Genomic DNA, 25,358 nt, shown 5'->3' with positions numbered 1-25,358 from the left:
CCCCTAGCCCTCCCTGCACCGTCTGCCTAGGAATGTGCAGTCAACAGGTTATTTGGGCTCTTGATTCTAGAAAATTTTTTCATTGTATTTGACTGTTAACCCACCAGTTTCTGGTACTATGTTAGGGGAAATTCTGGAGGAGATGAATAAGGAGTTAATTTATCTTTTTTTTCAAGGGATATAAATTCCTAAATATATTTCAAGGAATATAAAAACCACAGAACTTGAAAACTTTGCTGACACATTGATTGTATTCTCCTTATCTCTCAGTCTAGTCATTTCCACATAACAAGCACTCTAATATTGGTTCATGTACCACATATTTGTTAAGTTATAGGAAAATCTGTTAAGTAGTGTAAAAGTCAGACTGATGGAAGGTGTACTTGAACAGCCACTTTGGGCTTTGTATAGTAACATTCCCTTTTATAATTTAGTATGTCACACAGCTGAACAGAAGCCTCAGCCAGCAAGTAAAGCCAAAGTCAGAACCAGCGGCATCACCTTTCCTTGAAAAAGCATCTTCGAGTCAAGCCAAAGCAGAAATATATGAGATGAAACCTCTTTCACTGTCTAGCCTATCTTTGTCCAGAAAGCCAAATGAAAAAGAATTGCTAACATTAGAATCTGCCTCAGTAATTGAAGGCTCAGTAGATGTGGGAAAAGAGACTAAAGATGAAAAGCAGTGGAAGGAGATGAACCTGCGTTTGGACGAGTTGCCAGGAATTTTGGCTCGACTGTCCAAAATCAAACTCACAGGTACTTTGTTTTTCTTCTATAGTTAGAGTCTTAGCTGAAACTTTATTTTTAGTTCAATAAAAAGCTAATTTTATTCACTTCCCGTAAAGGAATATTTTGAAACGGCAGATCCTCTCTTGGTATTTTTTCTCTTCAATTTAATTGGGATTCAAAATCAAATTCTCTCAATTCTGTTTACTCAGAATTGTAAATAGTATTGTACTAAACATATTGTACTAAAAATACTCCCCTTTATGTGCAATTAAAGTAGAATACTTCTGCTTCTTTCTTGTCTTTGTGTTTTTATACCTGCTGTCCTTCAAAGGTGCAGTAAGCTAATGAGTTCTGTCTGTCTGAGGTCTGAAAACAGGATGGACTGCACTGCTGTGCGTGGTGTGCAGGGAACCCACAGTGGCCACTGGGACCCCCAGCTCCCTGCTGTTTTGCTTCTTATAGGATCTCTGGGATTATCTCAGGTTTGGAGGGATTTCTAGTGCTTCTCCAAAAGGAGATTTAGAGCCAGATTTTTGGCCTAATTGTAGCAAATCGCAACAAATTTTGTTACATGCATTTAGGTATTGACCCATAATTATGTCATTGTTTGTTACAGCATCCTTTGAGTCAAGCAAACCTTTGTCATTGTCATCCCATCTCATAGTTAAACTTAGAAATAGCCTATTCTAGGCTGTTTAGACCTCATGTTCTGGGTCATCCTGCAGCTGAGGACCTGGTCTCTCCTTTTCTTTCTTGGTGAGAATAAGAAGAAATGGGAAAATGATACAGTTATAGCAGGGACTCTTTGAGGACAGTAAGTGGTAAATACTATTATTGAGTCAAAACTAGCAAGTAAACAGATGAGATGGAGAGGCTTTTCAGAGTACAGAAGATCAAAGAAAGAGTGATTTGTGTTTATTTGTTTTTCAAGACAGTTGAGCCAGAAATCCAAAGTAAAAGGAGTTAAACCAGACACAGCTTCTTTCCTCAGTGACCAAATTCACTTACAGGAAATCTTTTTTGGAGGGATGACACATGGACAGCAGGAGTTTGACAAAGAATCATAGTAGAACATGGTGCAACGCCGTAAGGGTGAGACTAACTTCAGGTGATATTTTTGAAGTTATATCTTAGTGCTTGCCGGTAACTGAGCAAGGAATAATTACATTTCTAAAGAAGTTACCTTGTTGTGAGTTACATGTTGACATGTTAAGAATGAGTGTAGATAGATGTGGTTTTAGGATGCCAACCAAAACCAGAGCCTCTCAGTCTTTGGGTATGAGCAGTGACCTCTGTTGTCAGCAGCAGTTTCTTCCTCCATGTGCACCCTCATCGAACGCGTCCCCTTATATCTCCTGCTCACTCTGAAGATTGTTCTCTCTCATCGTCCCATTTCTGTCAGCAATTCTGGCATTCTTTGCTTTTCCTGGAGAATTCTGAGAATCATTCTTTGCTTTCCATACCCCCCTTCAGTCTAATCTTGTAGAATGCCTGTGTGATTTCTCATCCCCATTCCTGAGGCTACCATCCTAGCTCAGGTCCCAACCATGTGAGGTCTTTGGTTATTGGAGCAGCTCCTAACTGTTCTCTCGGCCTGCCTTTTCCTTCCACTGCAGTACGTGCTGCCCAGGGCTGCCAGACTTGCTTTCCTAAAACATTGCTTTCATGTATTCCTAACCTACTCAAGAGTCTACATTTCCTCTGTATTGCCTCCTGCCTCAACTCTGCCTGATTTTAAAACAACATTGTAAAGGCCAGGGGTGTCCAACCTTTTGGTTGCAACACGTAATCACAAAAAAAATCCATGATGTTTTAAATAAATTTACGATTTTGTGTTGAGCTGCATTCATAGCCATTCTGGGCTGCATGCAGCCCCTGGACCGCAGGTTGGACACCCTGTATGGGAATGATTAGACTCCTCCACAGAAACATGGTTTTTTCCCCTTCCCTGTTGCCTTCTACTCCAAAATACTCTTTCCTCCACGGGAGACCAGTGAGACTTCTCCATTAGAAGAAGAAGAAGGGGAGAATGGCTTCTCCATTAGACATTCTTTGGCCCACTTTTGGCTCAAGTCTCCCTTCTCAAAACTCAGATTATGGCTTTGAGGTCAGGCAGACTTGAATTCAGATTCAGGCTATGACGTTTACTAGCCAGTGAGACATGAGGCAGTTCCTTGATCTTGAGATAATTCCCTCATCTATAAAGTAAAAATAGTAATAAAGCATTTAAGAATTCAGTCATATAATGCATTGAAAGTACCCAGCAGCATGACTGGCACATGGGAGACCTTCAAAGGTTAGTTTTCAAATAACGACAGGCAAACGCTTTCCTATTTAATGTATTTTATATTTTCCTAAGAGTTGGAGGGGAGAAACCATGTCAAATGCTTGTAGAGTACTTCTAGCTATCTGGGTACAGTGCTTCTTATGGTAGGGACTTGTTTTTAGAGACAGTTGATGGACTGAAGTCCTCCAGAGGAGGGCACACCCCCAGGGAAGAGGGGACATGGAAACCCTGTCACTTGAGGAATGAGATTGTTGTGCTTAGAAAAGAGAAGGAAGGAGGGAGAAAGATAGGGAAAGGAGAATGAAGGCATAATAGCCATCTTCAAACACCAGTAGCTCCATTGATTTAAAGGAACAAGGCTGCTAATTCACAGTCCAGAAGGCAGAACTAGGAGACTGCACATGCTAACAGGGCAGCAGAGTGTCTCTCTCTCTCTCTCTCTCTCTCTCTCTCTCTCTCTCTCTCTCTCTCTCAGTATGAAGGAGAGTTCTTAGGAGAACTATAGCACATTGCCTTGTAAGGCAATGCTCCTTGTCATTGAACTGTCCAAGTGGAAACGAATTATCTTTGAGGGAAGTTGGAGGGATTCCTTACATTATGTAGTGGGTGGGGCTAGATGATGGCAATCCAGTCCCTTTTTAATACCAAATGACTGCTTGCCTTTAGTGTTTGTTATTGGGTGTTTACCACGGGCCCCTTGATGCTAGTTACTGGAGGTACAGAGATAACTCACACATGATTTTTGTCCTCAATAAGTCAATAGTCTAATGGGGAGACTTTGTACCTAGGCTCATGTATAAAAATAAAATAACTGTGGTCTGATACATCTGTATTTTAAGCCCCCCGAAACTCTTAATGCCTATGTGATCTGAGCATTCTTAACCTTCGAAGTGTCTTAGCTTCTTTACCTGAAATATAGAGATAATGGTACTTACTTCATAGCCTCATTATGAGGCATAAATGAGATAATTTATGTAAAACACCAGTGTGTCCAGCACCTAGTAGGCACTTAATTAGCTGTTATCAATACTATTATTACTGCTGCATCCATCATTAGGGAAATTAATGTTATAGGTATTCTAAGAGATATGCACACATAAGGCAGAGTGGGGACCCAGGAATGAGAGGGTACTGTCTGCCTGTGGAGGAGGTTGAAGTGAATGAGTATTTACTAGGCAGAAAAGGCAAGAATTACAAGCAGAGGCATCCTGGCATATTCAGAAAACTGAAGTGTGCTGGAGTAATGCCGTATGACTTGAGTGTTTGGTAGGAAAGGCACTTACTGATGTTAAAAAGTTAAATAGGGTCATTTTATCATGTTGACATGTATTGGGTTAGCCAAAAAGTCCGTTTAGTTGTTTTCCATAAAATAAAAGACACATTTTTCATGTTCATCAATAGCTTTATTGATTGGGATATTTTGAATGTGTCCACTATCTCCCATGTGATATAACATTGATTGTTCTCAGTTAATGTCTTAAGTTGATCGCTGTCACCTTCAACTGGTCTACCTGGCCGTGGAGCTTCGTCCAGAGAGAAATCTCCAGCACAAAACTTCGCAAATCATTTTTGGCACACTCAGTCAGTCACAGCACCTTCTCCATACACCGCACAAAACTTTTTTTGTGTTTCAGTTATGTTTCTACTTTTCTTGAAATAATAAGGCATAATATGCTGAAAATGTTGCATATTTTCTTCCATCTTCAATATTAAAATAGCTACACAGTAACTTACCAATTTTGATAAGGTTTTTTTTTTAATGCACACTGACATGACAGCTGTCACAGTACAATCTGACAAAATTGTTTCCAGTGAAGTTGAAAACAACTAAGCACTACTAGAGCCATCTTAAGAAAAAAACAAATGAACTTTTTGGCCAACCCAATATTTTATGCTAAAGACTTTAGTTGTTATAAATCAGCACTGTAAAGTCTGGGAAGTTTTTTGGAGAAACATAGTCACTTTGTATTTTGTCTTATTTATATATCTTTTAAGTGGATTTTAAATACTACTAAATTAATATAAATTTATTGTAAGAAAAAGAAATTCAACTACAGAAACATATATCTTAAACTGAAACAGGACCCATTCCATCGATTGTAGATAAACTCCTATTAAAATGTAGCCATCCATATATACACACATACACACACGTACATGGGTGGGAAAAAGTATGTTTGCAGTAGTAAATACAAAGATGTAATACAATAATTAATAACACAAGAGTAAATTCTGTCTCATGTACTCAACTATAAACCTACTTCTGCCCACCCCTGTGCATATGTGTATATGTATGTGTGTGTATATATGTCTATATATACACAGATATATAGGTATGGTTTTACATTTTAATAGACATGAGATCATTATATGAACATGTACACACAGTTCTGCAACTTGCCATTTTCTCTTAACGTGGTATAGCTTTCGCTGACAGTATTTACTTCTCTACTTACTATTCCATTGTATGGAACTGCCATTATTAAGCATTTAGGGTGTTTCCAGTTTTTGCTATTAAAAGCAATTCTGTGATTAACTTTTCTATACATAAGTCTTTGTATACTTATGTGAGTCTGTCTGTGAGATAAGTGTTTACATGTAATTGTTAGCTTTAAACATTAATTTTGATAGATTGACCCGTTTGTGCCTAAGAAAGATAGGCTAGTGTATATTCCCTCCAACAGCATACGGAAGTCTGATTTCTTCTATATTCCACACTTGTGAATTAGCAGTCTTTATCAGTATTGCCTATTTGATAATTAAAAAAGATTTTGCGTGCGTTAGTTTTTATTTTTTAAGTTTTGGTGGGATTTAGCATCTTTTTCTCTATTTTGATCATTTATATTTTTTCTTCTGTTACTTACCTCACCCCCTCAATCATTTCTTAAAGGTGTTTTAAGAGCTCTTTTTAGCATTTCATCCATCATATGCATTAATTTTTTTTCACAGTCTGCTTTTTCCCTTTACTTCACTTGTGATATATCATTGTCTTTTTTTTCCCATGCTGAGATTTTTAACTTTGATGTATTCAAATCTGTTAGGTTTTTTTTAATGCTTAGAAAGATTTTTACCAATCTATGGTTATAAAAGCATTCACTTGTGGGGTTTTTTTATACTTTAATATTTTTGTTATATTCTGTAAGGTGTGGGGACCGTGTGGAATGTATGTCAGTATTAGGAGTAGGTTGATGCAGCAAACCGTGGTGGTAGTACTATTGAGCAAGGGTTGCCTGTTTTTGTAAATAAAGTTTTATTGGACAGAGCCATGCCCAATTGTTCTATACTGATACCATGCTACATTGGCAGAGCTGAGTAATTATGACAGAAAACTTATGGCTTGGAAAGCCTGAATATTTTCTATCTGGTTTTTTATAGAGAAAGTTTCCTGCCCCTAGCTATAGAGCATGGACTGTTGAGAGTCAAGAATGACAGTAAATAAGTCAGTGGTAGCCTGTTGAGAAATGACTTGGACTGAACTAAGGCTCAGTTCAAGTCTTGTGGTGGGGTAGGAAAAAAGGACAGAGAAGGCGGTGGGGGAGAGAGAGAAATTATAAGGAAACAATTCACAGAACAGTAGATGTGGTAGAGTGCTGAGTTGCAGAGACCCTGACTCCTGTTAGATGAAGCAAGCATCTCCAGTTCTTTGAGCCCTATGTTTCTTACTATCCTGCACTCGACCCAGTTCTCTGAGAGAGAGCATAGTGTAGCAGCCTTGGGCTAGAGTTCCTGCATTCAAAGCCTGGCTCTTCCTAGCTGAGTGACCTTGAACAAGTTCCATAATTGCTCTATGCATCAGTTCACCAACCTGTAAACTAGGGATAATAATAATACCTACTTCAGGGGGTTGTTCTTAGTATTAAATAACTTAACATTTGCAAATTGCATAGTAATAACTGTTGAGAGCCATATACCTGTTTATTACATAAAAAATGCCTGGATGCCCTCACAGTATTGGTATTTGCTGCCCCAGCTCTAGAAAACTCCCAGCCTTTTGGTACGGAAGACTGGATGATTGATGGTGTTGGGCCCTGAGAACGTGAACACTGAAGGAAGCACCTGTTTGGGGGAAGATGATGTTGAGTTTTGGACATGTGGAATTTGGGTTGTCACTGGCATGTCCAGGAAAGAGCTTCAGTGGGCAGGAGCAGTTGACTGTGAGGGATGGGAGCTCAGACAGAACACCGGGTCAGAAGAAGGAAGGGAAGGTCTTCAGTATGGAGTTGGCCATGAGCCATGATACAGGTCAAGGTTGCCAAGGGTCAGCATGTAGAGGGAGCACAGCAGAAGGCCAAGGACAGGACTTGGGAGTATATCCCCTTTCAAAGATTGGGTAGCGTGTGTTATGGAGCCTGCAAGGGAAGACCACGATCAGAGAAAGGAAAACAGGGATGGGCGTTCCCACAGAAAACGGTTCAGGAAGAAGGTGCTCAGCACTTGGGTGGTAGAGATATGCCAAGCTGCCTGGCTACAGAGAGCTGTTTTATTTGGCAGTTAGGGAGTCAGCATTGACCAACTGCTAAATAAGGAAATAATTATCAATGTTTCCTCTTGGAGTGTTAAAAGAGCTACTTTAAATAATTAATGTAATTTTTAAAAAGTTTATTCTCATAATACTTATTTCTTTGGGAACAAAGAAGAAAGTATGATAATTAGTTTATGATATTTTTTTGTGGCCACATCTTTCTCTCCTTCATACTGGCTATTGTTTTATTGTTGTTCCTTTTATACACCTTATATGTTGTATATCTAAATAGGCAGATGCAGAGTTTGGTATTTAAAACATGGTGTCCATATGTGAAGCGGTGATTAAATTACTCATTTAATAGTACATACTGTGCTGTAGGGTGCACATCCACTCCCTGCTTCCCATGTGTCAGTGTGTGAAGGAGCACACATAGCAAGTGTGTTCAAACGGTGCTTTCTGACCACTGTCCCCAGGGGTTCAGATCCCATTGGCTGGGACAGGACCCAGAGGTGTGCATTTTTGACAAGGATGCCAGACGATCTGATTTTAGGTGGTCCTGGACCACCCTTGGAGAAAGTGAAGTAGATGTTACACAGGCAGGGTGCTGGTCCCAGGCCCACTGGTCTGGCTGGATGTGGGAGAACTCACCTAGTGAGAGCCAGAGCAGTCCTCCCTCCTGGGCAGCGGGAAGAGCCAGCTGGGCAGGATCTGGACCACACAAGAGAGCTATGCAAAAGCAAGATGCACCCGGAGACAGGGAGCAGCAGCCTCCCCTGTAGCCACACATAGAAGTCCTGGAGCAGTAAATTTTTTCTAGCATCATTTTATATATTCCATGCCCAGGTTTCTAGATGAGTTAATTGAATTAAAGTCATTTCCTTCTGCGTCTTCCATGTAAAGAGGCAGCACCCTTTGGGTGACCCCTACCCTTTTATTTGACCTTTTCCCTCCCTATTTAGTTTATTACTTGAATTTGCACATGTCTTGGAGTCAGCAGGATTTTTTTCTTTACCAATTGATTTCTTTTGGACTCTTAACATCTTGGGCAATTCATTTATAGCTAATGATAGCCAAGGCAGAAATATCTGGGAATTAGTGATCACTTTTATAGAACTGGTCTTACTTTCTTGGCCTCCTTTTGTTTATAGCTGTAATATACTGAGGAAAATTAACTGTAGACAAAGTGAAAGGCTATAGAGTGGCCGTTTGTAGGACAGCAGGGTGGCGGCCGCCTGATGCCTTGCCATTTATGCCAGGATCTGGGCCAAATGTTCGCTGGTGCTAATGCCATTTAAAGATTTTTCTTCTAGGAAAGGAAGTAAGATTGAGTTTATAAAGATATAATACGTCTCCCCTGAGTTTCTCTTGCCAGCTGAGCTATTTACAGCGTGTGTTTGGAGTTTGTTGCAAGGACCACACTGGAGTAAAGACATTTTGGATTAGGATCATAAGGGGCTTTGGTGAGCAAACTGAATTTATACTTAATATAGGTCAATAAAAAGCAGAAGTTCTTTCCTAAATAACATCTGTGCTGAAAAGCTACAACACATTTCCTGAGACCAGAACTCTAAAATAGATTGTTTATTGGAACCAATAGATTTTGCAGTTGATGGAACTGATATAAAGTACAGTCTATCAATGTATGAATGGACTTTCCCCCCCCGCCAGGGCCTAGAATGTTGCTTTTTATTAAAAGAAAAAAAAGAAACAGGAATAGAGGATACAGTTTTATTTTAGATTACTTGTTTAGTTTTCAGGGTATTGCAGTCATCGGCAGTCAGATACTGTGTAAGATTTTCCACATTTCCCTAAAGATATTGAGTAGAATTATAATTTCATGAATTTTAATTTACATTTTGAAATAATTATGTTAATAAGTATATGCTTATTAAATGTGGAAGTAGTGTTTTTATTATGACGTGTTTGCTTTAGAAAAACAGAAAATAAAGATAAGTAAAAATGAGAAGAAAGGAATCCCCTGTAATTCCATCCTCTTAACATAACATCCATTTTCATGATTTTGGTATATTCTAGAATTTTTTTCTGCACATCTCATTTATGTATTTTTGCTTTTAAAACAACTGTAAGCTCAAAATGTAAATACTTGTGTAATTTTTTAAAATTACTCTGTGTTGGTATGTATACCCTGTGTAGTGTTTCCTTACAACGAAATCGTAATACACAAAAGAGCCTCCTCCGGTGGCGCGGTGGCCAGTCTTCGGCCTGCCCTTCTCCAGCCTCCGTCTGCACAGCACAGGCTGCGCTATGATGTCAGCGTGGACAGCAGAGCTCTGGAGTCAGGCCAGCAGGCTGGGACTCTCTGGTCTTCCATTTAGTGCTTTGTGATGATGGGAACATTTTTTTTCCAAACCTGTAAGCCTCAGTTCTTCATCTGTAAAATAGGGATATTTGCCTCTCAGGATTGTCATGAAGATTACATGAGATAATGTGGGTAAACAAGTTAGTACCAAACCTAGCATATAGTAAAGGTTCAAAGAAGGTTAATTACATTATTATATCATATTATATTAATGCATACATAGTTTCTGTTGTGTTTGTATTATAAAAGTGGGGTCATAATATACATTTTGTACAGTTATTTGCTTTCTTCCCTAAGTAGAGATGCTTCCTCATCAATGTAATTAAAACTACCTTCTTTTTTTAAAGGTTGGTTGGTATTCCATAGTGTGGAAACACTGAATTTATTGAACCATTTCTTTATTAATTAATATTTAGATAGTCTCTAGTTTTTTAGTATTAAAATAATGATTTTTAATATCATCATACATAAGTTCTTGTACACATTTATTTCTGAAAGGTAGATCCTTAGAAGTATACCTTCTTTTTAATGCATATGTAGCGTGTCATTGCACCTTTAAACTATAATTTATTGGCCACCATGCCATTTAGATTGTTTTCAGTTTTTTGTTATTATTATAGATACTGCTGTAATTAATATCTTCGAAGCTAAGTCTGTGGTAGTTTTCCGAGGATAGTGCCTCTGAGTGGCCTTGATGGCTCAGAGGCCATTGCACTCTGAGAACTGTTGGTTTTCACTGACTACTCTCCCTGGACAAAGGTTTGACCTGCTTATGCGATTACCAGAGTGGCCACCAATTCACCTGCCTTCACCAGGAAATGATAGATGTTCATATAGTTTTCTAAACAACAACCAGTTTGATGGGTGAAAATTGCCACTTAAGTTTTCTGTGTTTAAAACTGCTGATGAGGTGTTACTTTTTTCCATTTGTTGAATGGGGACTTGCATTGTCTTTTTGTAAATGGCCTGTTTGCCTTCTATCCATTCCTCTGTTCAGTGCTTATCTGTCTTTATTGCTTGTTAGAGTTCTTTATATAGAAAAGATCTGAACCCATTATATTTACCTGTGGTAAATGTTTTATCCCTTGTATGTTGTTTGCCTCCGGTTTTCATTTATCATTATTTTGATGTGCAAATGTTAACTTTATGTAATTAAATCTATCAATATTTTTTTTCTTGTGGTTCCTGGTTTTTGTGCATTGCTTAGGCTCTCCCACACAAAAGTTTTATAAATATCTATATTTTTAAACATATTTTTATACTTTTATATCTTACATGTAAAATTTTTACTTATAGAAAAGGTATAAGGTGGAGATATACCCAGTTTTTAATTAGTCATTAAGCAATGTTGAATGTCACATTCACGAATTTAAGAATTTGTGAAGCTCTGTTGCTGGACAAATCTTAATCTCCCTTATCCCTCCAAACTTCTATTAACTTTTTAATTGGAATTTTAACATATTTATAGATTAACTTGGTGGGGAATTGAGATGTTTACCATATTCATCATCCTCATTTATCCAGGAATTCTTTTATGCCTCTCAGATTTTATAGTTTTCTTTACATAGGTTATATACATTTACTGAATAAATTAATTTGGGGGTATTTAAAAAATTGTATTTTTAATTGACCTCTTTGTGCGTTTTTTAGGTAGCCAATCAAATAATGATCAGATTATCTCCCTTTTTTTGGTATTTGTAGCAATTACTTAATTTTTTTGGTGTAATTGCTTCACTGTTAGACTCTCCATCCGTTTTTCTCACTCTAACCTTTCCCTCCATTCTGGAGGAGGTGTGTGATGTACAGCACTGATTCGATTTCGTGCTGCCTACTTCTCATTCTCATGACTTTCAGTGTTCTGTTAGAGCAGTGTTTGCCTCTGAACACTTTTCTTTACCCATGTTTATCTGTTTCGTGGGCTGTTTTCTTCTACTCACTTTGCTCATTCACCTGCTATTCATTGAGTCCCTATTATGTCTCAAGTGTGCCCTTCCAGCCTGTGTGGGTCAAATGCACTGAGTGCAGTGAGTAGGGTGGGCCAGTGGGGGGTGGGGGCGGTGTCAGCCCCTGCCACGTGGGCCTTCCTCTAATGAGGAGCTTATCATCTACAAGTTCTGTGGTGCGTGCATCTCTGTTACAAATATATCCAACCTTCTTTTCTTTCATGCTCCTTTTACTTCTTTTATGTTGTAGAATCTTCTTTGTAAGTCTTAACATTGACCCATTTTATTTCTTTACCTTTATCCATTCCCAGATGAAGAGAAGACAATTCCAGACAGTAGTAAGTCCCCCAAAGAGTATAAGCTGTATGAGGACAGGGTGATTTGTCCGTTTGCACAGTCTTGTCCGTACCTGGAGTACCTGGAGTAACTGGAGCAGTGCATAGTACTTAATAGGTGCTCATTATGTATTGATTGAATGAATGCCTGGTGGGATTTTTCTTCACCTAACAGTTTTAACTTGACATTATTGGGCTTCTGTACTTGCAATTGAAGCTAAAAGATGGAAGCTATCAGCTTACATTACTGGTGTAACATTCCTGTGGCCTGATGGAAATGCAGTGCGAGCTGCTAGCAGAGCAACTTTTTCTCTACAAGGTATTTTCACTGTATTTTTGAAACCACACAGTACTAGTGCCCTACTTTCCATACCTGGTTTTTGGTGTGGTCTGCCTGTGCTCTCAGAATACAGTGTCTGTGCCCAGCCATTTCTCTGGTGCTGCTTCCTCCTGAGCTGACAGATCAGCTGCTGTGCCGGGTCCAGCGGCAGTGGGTAGCTTGCTGCCTAGAACTAGGGCATGCAGCAACGGTTCTGCATTGTCCCAGTGAGAATCATGGCGAGGTGAGAACCTGCTCTCTCTTTGGTGGGACTGCTCTTCTCCCCCTCCAGCTGTGATGCAGCTGCATCTGAAGACTTCTGCTTTGAGGGTGAAGGGACTTGCCATAGAGTGGGCCCATCACACCATGGGCCGCCCTGGGCTCTGCACCTGCTTTCACACCTCTTCACAGCAGGCGAGTGATGCGCGCTGTCAGATAGCCTTTATTTCTCATATTTATCCATTTCTTTCTTAGTTGATATTTAGGTAGTCTAATTTTTTGCTATTCAAGTAATGAAAGTAGTAAGTCAGCTCTTAGCAATTATTTTCAGTTCAATTTCATCTGCACTGTATTTGACAAGCATTTTTTTTTGGGGGGGGTGGTTAGTGTCCTCTACTTAATTTATTGCTGATATAGGTTTTTTAATTTTTATTTTTACTCCTCCATTTCAGTTGGTTTCTGGTGGGAAAAGGCCATGTAGGTGCTTGCGCCAGTGTTCTAGTTCAGACGAAAGATACATTTATCTTGGCTAATTCTGTTTTCTGATGATTTGTTTTAAATTCAGTTTGATGTTAATTGGGTTGATTGTAAGTGTAAGGTGCTGTGGTAGATGCATGTAAAGGAATGGGAAGATAAATTTCATGAGGCTAATAATTTCTTTAAAGAAGAGAAAAAACTGGGTTGAGAATGGGCTCAGTTGCACCTAAATGAAAACTTGAAGAACAGTGACATAAACAAATAGAGGGTTTTTTTTCCTCTTATATCAAGGAGTCTGAACTAGGAGTGAAGAGCTAGTGCTAAAGGATGGAGTCAATATAACTAGTTCCTTCTGTTTGTTCTGTACTTACTAGCAAGTGGCTTCTGTTCTCCAGACCACAAGCAGGCTGCCACTGCCCCATCTCCGTGTTGTCTTCCAGGCAAAAAGAATGAAGAAGGGGGACGATGTGAGAAGGCAGAAACCTCTTCACAAGAATTCACCTTTTTATTTGGGAAGGAAAGTTCTTGATAGGAACTTCTTTTATCTCATTGGTCAGTACTGTACAATGTGGCTGCCCCTAGAGCTTCAAGAGGTCGCCAAGTATGGCATAATTCTTACCTCTATCATTTCAAAAGTCAAATCTCTAAAATCCAGCCTAGTTAACTCTCTGTGTCCTGTCCTCATGGTGTGTACTGGGCTGTCTCCTTACACAGTGCTTTCCTTTCTAGGAAAGGGATGTGAGGCTGCCCATCTCGTCACTTCCCACTTTTCCAAAGAAAATAAAACACCACCCCTTAGTCTTCTCTGGGACTACAGCCTCACATGTGCACTTCATATGTGGTATATTTAAATGAAGACTAATTTGCCAACTTGACATTTACTTTTCCAGGACTGGCTGTAGATAGATGTGTCCTGATCTGTTAATAGTTTTTCCCTATCATCTTGATAATCAAATACACGTTTTGAGATTCCTAGTTTATGCTGGGGATTGTTGGTACTGGATTATGCAACAAAGAAGAGCCAACTAGCTCAAGTATACATCTGTGTTATACAAGTTTGGGCTGCTGGTGAGACTTCAGCTGAATGAGGAGACAGGCCAGGTGGCACCATCCACTGGCCTCTCGGACTTTGCTGCACCCCAGCAGTCCCAAGGGCCTGGCCTCTTCTTGCTCAGCTTTCCTCTTCACCCCAGTGTCTACCACTGGTGCAGAGAACTTCATTGTCTTCAGTGGCCCTAACACATTATTTGCCATTTGAGATACTTGGAATGCTTGTTATAATGCAAATTTCTAGGCCTCATCTCCCTAAACTTTTTTATTTAGGGTCTGGGGTGGTGTCTAGGAATCTGTCTTTTAACAGATCATTTTGTTAGGAACGGTCCCAGAACATGCTTCGAGAAACTTCTTATTTGGAGAACTCATTCAACACCATCTGCCCTACCCACTCCTCTCAGCAAACTACATTGCTCCCCATTTCTAACAAAAGTAGAGGTTGAGTGCTCATCAAGTGGGAAATCCTCAACTTCCTGCTAATACAATTGATCTGATTTCTCACCTGTTACTGCTTTCACCTGTTTCCTCTCCCCTACCCTCCCATCAGCAGATGGCTCCATCAGCATGACATCTGGGAGTCCTCCTAGATTCTGCAAGTCCAAGCAGGTCTCCCTCCTCCATGGAGAGTGTGGTATCGGAGTCTCTGGAGTAGAGCAGGTGATTGCTTTTCAGTCAGGTCTGATGTGTCAGGTGCCTTGTTATCATTCTGGGGTGTTTTCAAGGGCTTGGTTTCCAGTTCGGAGTAAAGTATGCCAGTGCCCCCTTTATTAAGATTAAGCAATGAAACACGGAAGAGAATTTTAAAAGAATGTTACAAGACTACCTCTTTAAGTATTAACAAGTTCTTATTCAGTAGCTTTTTTTCTTTCTATCATAAGAAGGGGGATTGTGGATTTGGAGTAGAGAATGAAAAGAGGGGTTCTAATATATTCCCTCTTTTGTGAAACAACACAAGTGTGCATCTTTACCTTTATTTACACTTTGTCCTGTTTTGTCTGTAGGGAGAATGAAAGTTTATCTGGAATACTCTCTCACCCTATGCTTTTGTGCTTGCTATGCCTTCTGTTCCTGACACTTACCTACATCTCACCCTCTTTACTGTCCACCAGGCTGACTCCTACTTATCCTTAGTCTCCAACTTTTACATCAGTTTGGGAAGCCTTCTAAGTTAGGAAGCCCTTCTGAATCCTTTGCAGCATCCTTGACTCCATCTGCAGAAGCGCTACTACATTGAGTTGTAATGTAATGCCTGTCGACTTGTCTGGATCATCACCAGTGTGTGAGCGCCAACAGGGCAGGGACCACATCTGTCTGGATGACTGTTGCATTCCCATGGCCTGCCTCATGCCTTGCACATAACAGATGCTCAGAAAATAGAAGCTCAGTGGGATAAAAAGTACAGTCATACCTCAATACTCGTCGGCTTCAGAACTCGTCAAACCCTGTACTCATATTTTGAAGAGAAAAAAATGTTTCAATGCTCAGCTTGCTTGGGACTAGTCACACTTGCAAGAACTTGTATGAGTCACAACACCGCCCAGCAAGAGAAAACGCTTCATCGTTTGGTACTGGTGGGTTTCAGCATTTGTCACGAGTTCTGGAGCAAATTAACAATGAGTATCAAGGTACCAACTTTGATGCCACCATTTGCAGAATTTTAAACAGATCAGCCTTTTAATTATAAGTATTCAATTATAGTAAGTCCTCAGTTATTGTCATCAATAGGTACTTGGAAACTGTGACTTTAAGCAAAACAACAAAACCAGTTTTCCTTTAGGCTAATTGATATAAACAAGAGTTAAGTTCTGGTCACAGAAATCACCGAACTTCTTAATGAAAACCCAGAACACTTCTAATATTAAATTTTGAAATAAATGTGAGCTATGTAAGCATACATACTGGGTATATTTAAGCATACATCCTAGATATTGACTCAATACTAATATATATTAATAAAATATTAAGTGAAATAAAATTAGTATTTTTAAAAAAGAAAGAAAAGTATTTTCCAACTCACTTTATTCCAGTTCAGGGTCACAGTGGCCAGAGTGTATTTGGGCAGCTTAGGGCACAAAGCAGGACCCACCCTGGAAAGGATGCCCTTCCATCGAAGGGCCGCTCACACGCACTCACTCAGACTGGGACAGTTGAGACACATCAGTTCAACTCACGCTTACATCTTTGAGATGTGGGAGGAAACCCATGCATACATGGGAACAACATGCAAACTCCACACAGACAGTGGCCCTTGCTTGAATTGATTTCTTTTTTCTGATTGACATTGTAACAAAAGGTCATTGAACGACATGACCTTATTCAGTCAAAGACCTGCTGTATTTTACTGTGCTACACCACTGAGTGCTTAGTGGTAACTGAAAAGTATTGTTCCCAATGACTCTAGGCTGCTGTGCTTTGTAGTTCCTCTGTCTGCTTTCTACAGCGTTGCTTTCACCTGCAGTCATTATGTCCTGAAGTTTTTAATCTACTGCCTCACTTTGTACTCAGCATAACTGGGGAATTGAAGTGGCCCTGTGTGTTTCTCTGAAAGGTTTTTGAATTCGCAAAAGCTATAACCCGTGAAGCTCAGGGGGATCCTCAACAACTTGACTTTGTCAAGGTCTGTTGGGTCCTCACCGAGAGATTTTATTTTTCAGTTTCGTAGTGAAAGTAAATGTTACCAATGAATCATCTGTTAGGGTTGGCAAATGATGATTATTGATCGTCAGCTTTAGTTAAAGGGACATCAACACCATTCAGGGAGTTTTTCCAGTTGTTCATCATCTTGAAAGTAATTAAAAGATTTTCCTTAATAGAAAGTTTTCTTGAATGTCTAGAATAACAACATAGCTATTACTATTGCATAACTATTTGGTTTCTCAAAGTAAATGAAAGTACTCAGCGCAAAAGAAAATAATGATACGTTAATATATGCATGCATTTATGACCAGATATGAAGAACGAGTGAGTAGGTTCATTTTCCTGACCCGCTACATGTGTTGTATAAAATAGTGAAATGTAGGTAAACACAAATACTGTCAAAATCAGAAGGATACTTTAAATGAATGCTTAATCTTAATTCTTTATTATTTTAAGTGTATATCATAAAATACCTGCTCTCTGGACAATGCACAATTTTGATAAGAAACTGAGAAAAGTCTTCATTATTTTAGTGAAAACTTCACAACTGAAAATTCCTTTTTGCCAAACTTGTTTTTCAAAAGGCATGTTTCCACTTCTTAAAAGTTTGATAGGCATCAGTTTTATGGAAAAGTTTTTTAGCTAATTATACAGGATATAAAGTGTTGGTTGTCACGTATACGGAGAAGGAAAGGAATGTTTCTTTACTGAGAAGGGGAAAAACTAAAAATAGGATGACAAAGTAGAAAAGCTTAACAGCAATGGAAAAACTAATTGAAAGAACAATCTTAGGCTTTCCTTCAGTGTTGCATAATTAACTTATCTATAAACTGATTTTATTTATCTATTTATTTAAACAGATATGATAGATATTTTCTTTCCCTTTTCTGAGTGCTGACTATAAATGCAAACCAAATGCTTCCTGGTTATTTGCCTTGGTGATCATACTTAAATGTTCCATTTTGGTAAGAGGGTCACTCAATAAATTTGAAGTTATGACTTTTAAATTGGTCCTGGAGTTTTTCAGACCAGCTTTGGTCATTAACTATATGAAAAGAAGAAAGAGGAAAACAGGAAGATACCCTAAGTTCTTAGTTTTGCAGCTGTGTTATTAAAAAAATCTCTATAAAGTCTTATCTTTTAACCAGAAGTGGTTATGGTTTGTAATCAGTTACCTCTAATTGATATTCTTTAATGTGGCTGAGGAAAAAAATACTGCATCTCTTATCAATTGACTTTTCATCTGAACTTAACAGTAGGCGTCAGAATTACTACCTTCTTTGATACACGCCTTGGTAAGATGCCTGTTTCGGGACATTCACAGAACACTGCCAAGCCATGAAGCCTGAAACACTTGAATTAGCCATTGAACTATTTGAAGCTTAAGGTGTTAATAGAAATGAAGAGAAAGGAGGAAAGCACACAGCTATGAAGTCAAAAGTACATGCTCATTTGAAAATCAGAAGAGACTTAATTCCTACCTCCTAATTAAATTACATAATTTTAAACTTTGAGATCAACTAAAAAACCCTATCCCTTGCTTGGACACATGTGTAAACAAAACCGCATACAAATTTATTAACTGCTTACTCTCCATCAGCTTTGTACACAAAAGAGCCTTAGAACACCTCTCCGGTTTGTAGGATTTGAAATACAATATTGCATTATGTCCACTATCAAGGATAATGAGATATAATATATCACAAAGATAATTTAAAACCTGTAGAGAATCAAAATCATTTAGCCAGTGGTTTTAATCTTTCTGCTAAATCTTTTATCAGAGTTGATAATCACCCCAATTGATTTATTGGAGTTTTGGTTTTTACTCAGTTCATTTGGGGCTAGGCTTTAAAAATACTGAAGCATTAAAAGACAGAGATAGAAGCAGGGTGTAGATGAATAGTTTTTAAATATAATCCTTATAGTTATTGTTAATTGAGTATCTCAGAAAGGAAAGACAGTGCCTCCATTATGCTTATGCTCAGAGATCAATAGTTCTCAAAGCATGGAGCATTTTTTTTTAAAGTGTATTCCTTAGCACTTTCACAGGTCCTCCCCCTGGGCAGTGGGGCCAGGATTTGGTAGCTGGTGCTGAAAGAAAACCCTTCAGTGCATCCTTGCCCTGGGACTGTGCCTGTGGCAGCTGTCACTCAACGATGCAGAGAGAAAAAAATGTATTCTTGATACAGCTGCTTCTTAAAAAAAAACCTCTGACATATTGGACAAGATGCAAAAACCTTGCAAGTGGTACATTGCTGCTTGGGAAGGCGTACTGTGGTGTGAGAACTGGGGCGGCTGGTGAACTCGCACTCCAGGCCCTGTGCAGCCTCAGTTTAAGGTGGGTGACAAAGCCCACTGGTGCAGAAGCATCAGCCTGGGCTGCAAGGCTCCTTCCTGCCTCATGTGCTGGTCTCTTCTCTGTGACTCACAAGTCCCCCTAAGTCCTGTGGTATAAGAAACATTTTCATGGACTCTGTGCAGACATACAGTGTTGTTAAAGCTTCAGTGGCCTGGTTTTTGATTTTGTAATCAGCAACATGGTTGTGTATATGTGTGTGTGTGTGTGTGTATCTTCCCTTCATTTAGTTGCATTTTATTCTGAAAATGAGTCTTTGGTATACTTGTTAAAAGAGGATCTGTAAAATAGAGAGCCCGACATTGTGTGTAAACTGTGTGGCTCTTGATGAGATCCCGGACTGAGATCACTACCACTGATGTGCGTGGATGTCCATGTATAAAATCAAATGTTAATGCCACTTTGCTTGCTTTGCTGTCTATTTTAGAGCACGGTTCACCAAAGTCTGTTAGTCATGTACTTTATCAGTAAAAAGTTTTAAGTGCTCATATATATTTATAATATTTATACTATTGTATATAAATGTCATACATAAGAAAGTATATAGTTATATATAAATAAAATTTGTTTACTCCTACACCTCTGTATTATATTCATTTTAAGATATGCCAACTGAATGCTTTTAAAGAAAGAATTAAAAAGTCAAACATAAATGAAAGGTTTCACATTTTCTTCTCATACCTCTGAGGTATCCACACCATTTTGAAGTACAGTGTTTCTGAGATTTAAATAAATGTAAAAACACTGTGGCATTGTAAAGTGTTTCACAAATGTGTATTTGTTCCTATTTATCTTTATTTTTTTTTGTTGTCATCTTTACTCCACATTTATAAAGAACTACTTTCCAGTCACATCCCTAGAGTAACAGAAAGGTAGCTTAGATTATAAGACAGAGGTGTGTGGCACTTTTATGAAATGTTTTGTTATTTCTCGAACCTCCTTTACACACCACTTTTATCTGAGGTCTAAGCTTAGTAGCCAGAGAAATATGTCACCCGAATTCTAGGAACCACATTTTAATAGTTACCAAGAACGCCATTTAATAAGCCCTCACCATTTGCGAGGCACTGTGCTAAGTGCTTTCGTTAATAGTGAAAAACCAGTGTGTCTCTATAAGGTGTCCCTCGGCGTGGCAAGAGTGTGGAAGTCAAGGGTGTTGGGTTACCAGGGACACTTAGCTTGAAGCACAGGCTATTGGGCCTGTTCCGTTTGCATGATTAAAGGGCTGGGCTGAGCAAAAATTAATTGACTGTCGCCCAAAACGACAGAAATTACATTGGTAGGTGGGTATTTCCAGAAAGTTGATTTGACTTGGTTTGAGAGAGAACTTGCCTACAGCTGGAATTCTTCTGTTAAGAACAGTTTGCCCAGGGAGAGAGAAATTCCTGCCACTGGATTTGGAGATAGCATCCATCTGCAATGTTAACTCAGGACAGAGATCAGACTAGTTAACCCTAAACTCCCTTTTAAGATTTTTACTATTTTCGAGTTACTGAATTATGTTCAGCTCCTTTGCTGTAATTGCGTGTATTTACTGTATACAATGCCACCAGCTTCCAAACATATACCTACACCTCTGTTGTCACCGTTGCCGTCCTCCCAGGCCCTCATCACGGCCTTCTGTAGTTTCCTGAGTCGGTGTTCCTCCACTTGGGTCAGTCCTCTGTGTTATTGGTAGGCTAGCTTTTCTTAAATGCCACCCTTGGTACAGCATGTGTTAGTTCTCTCTTACTGCACAACAGGTTACCACACACTTAGCAGTTTAAAATAACACAATGTTGCTATTTCAGAAGCCCAGGCAGTGCCTGGCTGGGATTCTCTGCTGAGTCTTACCAGCCTGAAATAAGTGTGTTTGCTTATGGTTCTCCGTAGGGCTCGAGGTCCCCTTGCAGGCTCCCTGGTGGTTGGTGGAGTCCCTTTCTGTGCCTCCCTGGACTGAGGTCCTGTTTCCCTTCCAGCGGTCAGCTGTGGAATGCCCTGCTCCTGGAGGCCTCCATAGTTCTGCCACAAGGCCCTCGTGGGCAGTTCACACTAGGGATGTTTGCCTCTTCCAGGCCAGTTGCACTTGCCTAATTGTGACTGTTTCAAAATAATTTTTTTAAACTGTAGAGAGCAAATGTAAGAACTCCCTAGAGAAAGCAGGCAGACAAGAGACGGTATTTTTTGAATGAGGTTAGTGGTGGGATCTGGAAGGCGGCAGCCCTGGCCCACCTTAGGCCAGGGCTTGTGGTTCAGGAGAGATCAACTGGTGAGGCTGGAGCGGTGAAGACTTGGGCCCTGTAGTCAGGACGACCTTTATCTCTAAGCACCGTCACAGGCTGTTAGTGAACCTGCGTGGGGTGCACGTGGACCAGCTGATCACCCCCCAGCAGCGGGGACAGCTGTGGCGCAGGCTGTGTCGGCTGGGGAGATTACCCCTCCCCGACCTCCAGAGCCACCCTGGGGCCTACAGACAGCGCCCCTGGGCCTCGGCTTGGACGGGTCATGCTTCGTTGGCAGCATTGATTCTATGTTTATTTGTGAAGGGACAGAATATGAGATTACCAAGTAAAATATAATTTCAAGTGTTATTAATGAAAGAACATATTACCTTCATTTTAATGAGATCCTGGTGTTGTAAAATGATTCCTTGTAATGAATCCCAGGAAATCAATGAAGAGCTGAATTACAGTTGTGGCAGTGCTGGGCGGGGACATGGCTTTGGTCAGTTCTGCTCGCACAGCTCACCAGACCCCTGCCCTGCTCTTTCTTTAAGGTAGTTGTTTCCATGAAGTAAGTGTAAATACATCCTTTGTTAGCTTTTGACTTGCGGGGGGAGATGTGCTCAAAATTCAAATTTTCTCTGCTGTAATAATGACCCCTATCATTTTTTCATATACATTACCATTCACAATTTGTACATGTTTATATTAGGTAGTATTTCTGTTTTGTAAATGTAGTCATTGTTAATGTCTTACCTTTTCCCTTTCTCAGTTTTTTGCAAACCACTTTCTATCTCTCAACTTGTCAGTTGACCCCATTAGTTAAAAATTTAATGTGCTTTCTGTATGGTTCATCACTCATCGAAGCCCTCAGGTGAATAAAAAGAAAAACAAGATACTTTCTCCTCTGCGTTAACACTGCTTTCATGTAACTACATACTCTTGGATTTTAAATTTCTTTTTACATTTTTATTTTGATAGTTTAATGATGGTGCTTTCTTGTCCACTGTGGCGGTAATTGATTTTTCTTACTTGTTTGTAAAGCACAATACAAAATATTGATATGGATATTTAGAGATACCTAAGGTAGTTCTTTATTTTGGTGACTCTAGCTTTTGCTAATTACATATTGAGAAAGGATTTTCTATGCTCTTATAGCCACCAGAGATATTTATAAGCCGTTTACTTTTGATTTAAGGTTCAAGCCTTAAAATAGTTATGAGTTATTCTGAATGATTTATTCTGTAATAAAAGCAATGCACTTAGCTTCTTTTGAGAGGAATACCATGCAGTCTCTTTTCCCTTGGATTCTCCCTTCGACACCTCAGCCTTTCTTCCTGGGTGGCAGCATTCCTCTGGCACAGTTGAGGAGTAGCCTGGGCATTGGGGCTTTGCTTCCAGTCCTGGCTTGTGGCGACACACGGGGCCCCATGCAAGGGGTCGCCTAGCCCACCACCAGCCCACCCGGGGAGCTGGCGAGTGGTACAGAACAAGATGACTCTCACTGTGGAACACCAGCCCGTCTGTGAGGCTTTGCAGTTTATGGTGTGATAGCTGTGAAATGTGAAAAAGCCTACTCCAAGAACGGTGTTATTTGAGCATCCTGAAAGGAGTTTCGTTTGCTCTAAAAAAATGGTGCTTTTCTTGATGATCACTAACTGTGCGCATGTATGGCTGTTATATGAGAGGCTGTTCTGCTCCTGTCTCACTTGGGTAAAATATCCTTTTATATGCACCTGCAACCACTGTTTTCAAAGCATGGAATCGCTGTGGCATTTTCTTTTGGGAATAAGTCGTTAGAGAATTAGAGAGCTAAAAGTTTCCTCAGAATGTTTCCTTTGAAATTGTGTTCAGTCTTGGATTCCTGCCCTGGGTCCACGGGGGTTTGCTGCTGTTCTGTACGTAGGTGAAGTCGCCGTGTTCTGACCTGTGCACAGAAGTGGGCAGGGCAGGCACAGGAAGGGAGAGGGGGCAGTGCGTGCTTCCTGGCCTAAGCCAGCCCACTCTTCTCCTCGACGTGTCTCTGTGACTTCCAGTAAGCCTCTTGTTTGCCATTAGCTGCTAGTCTTCTTTTTCCAAACTGCCGTCCTCATTCCCAGAACTTATTTTTCAGTCTGCTTAAACCCTACCCCATCCTCTCTGTGGAGGCAGATCCTCCCCCAGAAGATTCTGATGCACACCACATGTGGGGGCTGCCAGGCTAAAGGAAGGACCCCTCTGCCAAGTACACTCTCTGTAGAAAATTCTGGTTTAGGTTGAAAATCCACATATATCTTTAAGTCACCTTTGCAAATTATCATTGACCCCAGTCAATGAAATAGAAATATAAGAAGCCTGAGCCTAGCCAAGGTATTATGGTCAGGCTTGCAAAACTACAAATGAAGTTCTGTACATTGCTGGTAGGATGAGACTGAAGGGCGTGCCTGCCAGTCTGTGACCACGAGAAGGAGTAATCTGTTTCTCTGGCCTGTACTCATGGATTTCAGTGAGGAGGTGCCTTTCAGCCTTGCTTCCCCATGGCCCCTCACATGTTTACTTGACATCCATGACACCTCATCCTCCCGATTCTTGCCTTCAAATAGTCTTTGTCAGTATCTGTCATTTGTCTGTGTCTGTATAAAATTCTGGTGCTTTTATACACTGCTTTTCACTCTGCTGTCCATCATGAATCTTATTCGTTCCCTTGGGCCATGGTCTGTAGGCATATGACTCCAGAGCTGTGTGTCTCCCTCCTGTCTCCAGCTTCTCCCCTGGGCTCCAGTTTAATGTTCCATAAATTTCCACTTGGATGTCCCATAGTCCCTCAAAAGCAGCACATTTCCCTGAGACCAGCAAGCTGGACACCTTGTCCCCTGATACCTTATTTCTGTTCACATCATCATTCTTCCTCAGGTTGCCCAGTGCAGCCCTTCACCTGCTGGTCTTTTTTTGTTGTTTTTTTGTTTGTTTGTTTTATTTTCCTACCTTTCACAGTGAAGAAGTCTCAACAATTAACCCATCAAACTACGCTTTGTATCTGTCCAGTTCTCACTTTTGCTGTGTTAATGCACAGTGGATTAATGGTCTAGCCTCTCAAATTGTTTCTCTGCATAACTCCACCTGTTGTGAATCCTGGTGCCCATTGCCGCCAGGCCAAACACACTTACAGGTTATGTTCCTGCATTAGACTGTCAGTGAGTCCCTGCTGCCAATCAAATGAAATGCAGACTCCTCAACTTGATATTCTGCAATCTGACAGCCGCCACTGTTCCTTCTTTTCCTCTAGTAAGTGCTACTCTGTACCTAGCATAGTGGTAACCCTTAAAATATAACAGTGAAACACAGTCAGGTCTCCCACCTTCAGGAGATTTGTATTCCCACGTGGAGCCACAGGTGGCAAATGCTGTGAAGATAATAAAGGATGATGTGAGTGAGGGAGTAACTGGGGAGGGCCTCCTCCTACAGATGTGATGATCAGGGAAGTTCTCTCTACAAAGTGATGTTTAAGATGAGATCTGAAGGATGAGAAGGAGCTTGGTATGCTTGAGAGACAGAGTATACCCAAAAAAGAAACTTCTGGTCAAGGTGGCCTCATAGGTAGACATGTCTCGCCTGCTCCCACAACCACATCAAAACTACAACTAAAATAGAGAACAACCGTCACTCAGAGCCATCAGAAATTGAGGTGAATGGAAGTCTGACAACTATGGAATTAAAGAAACCACATCCATCCAGACTGGTAGGAGGGGCACAGATGTGGAACGGGCTGGTCCCACATCCATGTGTGGTGGATAAAAATTCAGAAGGGATATCTTGGGAGTGAGGAGTGCCAACTCCACACCAGGTCTCCTAGCCCAGGGTTCCAGTGCTAGGAAGATAAATCCCCACAATTTCTGGCTGCAAAAACCAGTGGGGATTGAGTCGGTGGAAGAAACTCCTGAAGCCCCAAGCAGTTCCTGTTAAAGAACCCACACATGGACTCACCTACTCAGACTCACTTCCTATGAATTCCAGTCCCGTGGTGGTGGCTTGAAAGGC

The 25,358-nt window shown here is 40.2% G+C and overlaps 1 protein-coding gene and 1 non-coding gene across 3 annotated transcripts in view; both read left to right on the top strand.

Annotated features, from left to right (window-relative positions):
* Positions 1-25,358, top strand: part of COX10 (cytochrome c oxidase assembly factor heme A:farnesyltransferase COX10) — a 118,270-nt gene that overhangs the window by 5,788 nt on the left and 87,124 nt on the right. For both annotated transcript variants that reach the window (XM_053910640.2, XM_024564642.4), the window contains exon 3: positions 435-756. In XM_053910640.2, the coding sequence (XP_053766615.1) occupies positions 435-756 (322 nt within the window). The remainder of the gene's footprint in view (positions 1-434; positions 757-25,358) is intronic.
* On the top strand, positions 18,819-18,948 carry LOC112308995 (small nucleolar RNA SNORA30/SNORA37 family). The gene has a single exon (XR_002975203.2). It is a non-coding gene; the product is annotated as a small nucleolar RNA SNORA30/SNORA37 family (small nucleolar RNA).

The sequence above is a fragment of the Desmodus rotundus genome, chromosome 9 (genome assembly GCF_022682495.2).
Source record: "Desmodus rotundus isolate HL8 chromosome 9, HLdesRot8A.1, whole genome shotgun sequence".
Lineage (NCBI taxonomy): Eukaryota > Metazoa > Chordata > Mammalia > Chiroptera > Phyllostomidae > Desmodus > Desmodus rotundus.
This window is presented reverse-complemented; position numbering and strand designations above follow the sequence as displayed.